At 32.1% G+C, this 3,878-nt stretch overlaps 1 protein-coding gene across 1 annotated transcript; it reads right to left on the bottom strand.

Moving 5' to 3' along the window:
• Positions 1-2,203: 2,203 nt before the first annotated feature.
• On the bottom strand, positions 2,204-3,617 carry BX664DRAFT_318287 (uncharacterized protein; the record flags this gene model as incomplete). Its single annotated transcript, XM_051542792.1, has 7 exons — positions 2,204-2,490; positions 2,622-2,734; positions 2,775-2,779; positions 2,854-2,986; positions 3,009-3,198; positions 3,321-3,376; positions 3,457-3,617. The coding sequence occupies 7 exons, from the start codon at positions 3,615-3,617 to the stop codon at positions 2,204-2,206; spliced, it is 945 nt and encodes a 314-aa protein (XP_051395948.1).
• Positions 3,618-3,878: the final 261 nt, after the last annotated feature.

Genomic DNA, 3,878 nt, shown 5'->3' with positions numbered 1-3,878 from the left:
TTATTTTTATTGAAAAAAAAAAAAAAGATCGGGTTGCGACTTATAAGCATTTTGCATCCTACTATGGGTATAGATAGATATTTAAAATAAAATAGACAGTGAGAGTGAGATTCCTTTATAGTCCTATTTGGGGATAAAAAATTGTTATCAGTGGACGGGCTTCAAAAATTAATCACCCCTTTACGTGCGTTTTGCTCTTTTTTCATTTTTTTTCTCTCTTTTTCTTTTCTTCATCCACTTTTTTTTCCACATTAGGTGTCCTCTTTATCTGTGCGATCTTGTCAAGGTAGATTTTATTGGATTTGGAGCGTTTTGAAAAAGGGATTTACAAAATACATGGGGAAACTCTTTCATTTTGGATGTAGGATTTAATACAGGTAATAACAAAAAATATTTCATATAGTCTTGTTTTTTTCATATGAATTGCTTGACCTAGATTTATTTCATTGGTAATGTGAACTGACTGGATAGGAAACTTCGTTTGGTTAGAATCTCTTGGCGGTGGACGAACGCTTCTGGCGTAATAGATACAGTAGAATGGATAGTAGTGATAGTTTTACTAGTTAGTATATGGAAATATCTTTTTTTTGTTTGAAATAAAAATTATATTGCATTTTATGATACATAGTTTCCGTGGTTTTTTTTTTTTTTTTTTTTTTTTTTTTTTTTTTTTTTTTTTTTTGAGCAAGAGTAACAGTGAGGTAATATAGAATCGTTTTCCTCAACTCCATCCGATGAAAAAGATTACTATGACGACTAGGCGATTCCTAGGCAATTCTAGGCTATTTTCAAGTATGGACAATTATTCATAGTTAGATACAAACAATGAAAAAGAATATTTTACAATATGATTCTCATTCTCTTTTTCTTAATTATTTTGGGGTGTATCGGTCACTATCATTATCAAACAACAAGCATTATCATCCTGGACATATTTGGATCACAACATCAAACGAAAGTGGATAAAACAAAAAAAGGGACGAACAGCCAATAGCAAAAAATTACATAGACAACGGCTGGAAGGATCTATTACAGGAATCTACTGAAAACGCTAGTCAATTTGTGTGCAAATGGGTAATATTCCTCTGTTTTGTGTCTCCCTTCCATCTGGATCTTTTTGTTATTATTGATAGTTTCATCTTATTATACCAATTATTTCGCCATCTTCTTTAATAAAGTTTTTATTCATATTTTTTATTATCATATTTAATTGTATACGATTTATTACCAATCATCATCATCTATTATATCCATCGGTTTGATCCAATCATCCATCCAATCCATCATCATCCATCGTCAAGCATAAAATATCAGGCACTATTATCCAATCTAGATATTCATCAAAATGCAAAAATGATACAAAAAAAAAAAAAAAAAAAAAGGAAAAGAGACGAGTATATTGAAAACAAGCTTTATTCGAGTTAATATAAAATCATATTTGAATAAAATAAAATACACTGAAGCAAAAGATCCAAAAAAAAACAGAACAGTCAACATCTTACCATTTTATGTTAACATCCCTTTCATCCAATTGTTATTATTGGTTGGATCAATTTCTAAATTAGGGACTCGACCCTTTTTTTTCTTCCCTTTCCACTTCGTTGCTTACAAAGCAGAAACTATCCCATGATGATGATCGAATTTACTCACTTTTCCCCTTGTCAAATAGACAGCCTTTTTTTTCTTCTTTCAAATGTAAAATGATATATTAGCATTTTTTTTTTTATTTTTATTATTTTATACATTTTGATCTAGGTTGTCAAACATCATACATTGCGGCGTAAAAATAACAAAGAAATGAACAAAGCGCATTTGTTTTACTGTAATCCTATATACGCGTTTAACCGTAAGGCTTAGAGATGGATTCGTTCAAGAATGTTCAAGATTTCCATCAAACCAATCGCAACAACGGAACTAAAACAATTTTTCTTTTTTCTTTTTTTTCTCTGGAACCGGATTTCTCTTAATCAAGCTTTTTTTTTTTTTTTTGAAAGATCTGTGAAACAGGTATACCATGATCATCATTTTTAGTAATGGATGATGTTACCTCATCATCATCATCTAAATGCAGGATATCCCATGAAATCAAACCATTATCATAAACATACACGTAGATCGTTGAAAAAGGAAAACTTTTTTATAAGTATAAAGTGTAAATGACATTGATATATTTTATTGAAGATAAAAAAAATAATATGTATTATCATAGGGAATGTATAAAAGAAAGAAAAAAAAACGAATGTAATCGATGTGAAAGACTTTCTGCGATGTTGATTGCATCCAATAAGACATCGCCAGGGAATTTGCGTGTCATGCCCCAATCTTCGAGGTTACGTTTCCGGATTTTGTTGTAGAGCTTGTTACCAAAAAACGGTACCATGACTTGATGAAGTCGGTTGTTGTTTTGCAGTAGGAGAATGGAAGCTAATGACAGGATAAGATGAGTACCAGACTCCAAGGCTAAGTTATTGGTTTTCACGAAATCGCTTCCTATAAAAAAAAGATGAATAGTCAATCTATTATCCAGACAATATATATGTATATATATCGTACTTCTACAATCACAATAAGCTTGGTGACCAAATCTAGAGGAAGTCGAGCATTCATCATAGCAGTAATACCCATCATTTCTTGAATGTCCTCCGCAAATAAATCCAGATATTCTTCACCAAAAATATTGCCCATACCTTCAGGCATCCTTCCAGGTTTGATAAGCAAGATGGAGAATGCAGCCCTAAAAAAAAATATAAGAATAATAAAAACAATAAGGATACCATCTCTTTTTTTTTTTTTTGAAAAAAAAAAAAAAAAAAAAAAAAAAAAAAAAAAAAAAACTCAGTCATCGTCACTTACAAGATGTGATACAGCATAGGTGAGTTTCCATATGGAGTTTTTGTTGATGATTCGCAATAGAGAGCTGGAAATCATAAAAGGCTTGTGAAGCGTTGAAATCATCAATAGAGTATCAGTCATTGTTCTGTTGAGACTTTAAAATAATATTGATAAACCGCCTATAGACATGTTGTGGGTGTGGAAAGGACGGTTGTCGAATACAAATTTCCAATGATGATGCCAAATGTGTTGGATGATGACAGCGCATAAGGTAAACATCTTGGAAATAGGTGGAAGGCTCGGTACAGGTTGGAGATTCAAAAGAAAAACACTGATGTCTTGTTGATTGAAGAAGTAAACCGGAAGCTGTATAGATAGCAGATTCAAAAAAGAAAAAAAATAAGAAAAGAGGTTCAAAAAAAAAAAAAAAGAAAGTGCGGGAGATTGATAGTCAAAAGCCGTAATATCGTGGAACTCGTCGATATCACCACTAATTTCTTCCTGTTGCTGCTGTCTTTTCTTGGCAGGCCCTTCAGTTAGATCGCTGTAGAGAAAAAAAAATTAAAAAAATATATTGTCTTAGTTTCGTGATGGATAATATCATATTCAGTTTCATTCATTTACCTTTTGCGCTTCACTTTTGTTTTTTTGTCCTCTTGTTCTTGTTGTAGCTGTGGTTGTGAATAAGAAGAGCACTGAATAGCTCCAATGATATTATTGTTGCCGCCTATTGTGAGCAATGTACTTGTTGATAATAGTCGACTTGTCCGCTTTGTTAATGTCATCCAGCAGTGAAGTGACCTTCGATTTTGTCAAATTCTAAGGGAAGATAAGATAAAATCAAATTAGGTAAGATATGAGGTGATTGTTATTTTATTTTTCAATAAATTGACCTACCTTCATTATGTGCAAGGCGTTTTTTAATTCAGAAAGCTGTTGATCACTGGTGCCTTGCCTTCGTTTAGCCCCATCCAGGTCATTCTTGTAAAATTGTAGGTATTTCGCCACGTTGTCCTCAGAGATGCCTATTGACTTGATGTATAAAG

The sequence above is a fragment of the Halteromyces radiatus genome (genome assembly GCF_025201355.1).
Source record: "Halteromyces radiatus strain CBS 162.75 chromosome Unknown BX664scaffold_11, whole genome shotgun sequence".
Classification (NCBI taxonomy): domain Eukaryota; kingdom Fungi; phylum Mucoromycota; class Mucoromycetes; order Mucorales; family Cunninghamellaceae; genus Halteromyces; species Halteromyces radiatus.
Note: the sequence above shows the minus strand (reverse complement) of the source record. Positions and strands in the feature narration are given on the sequence as shown.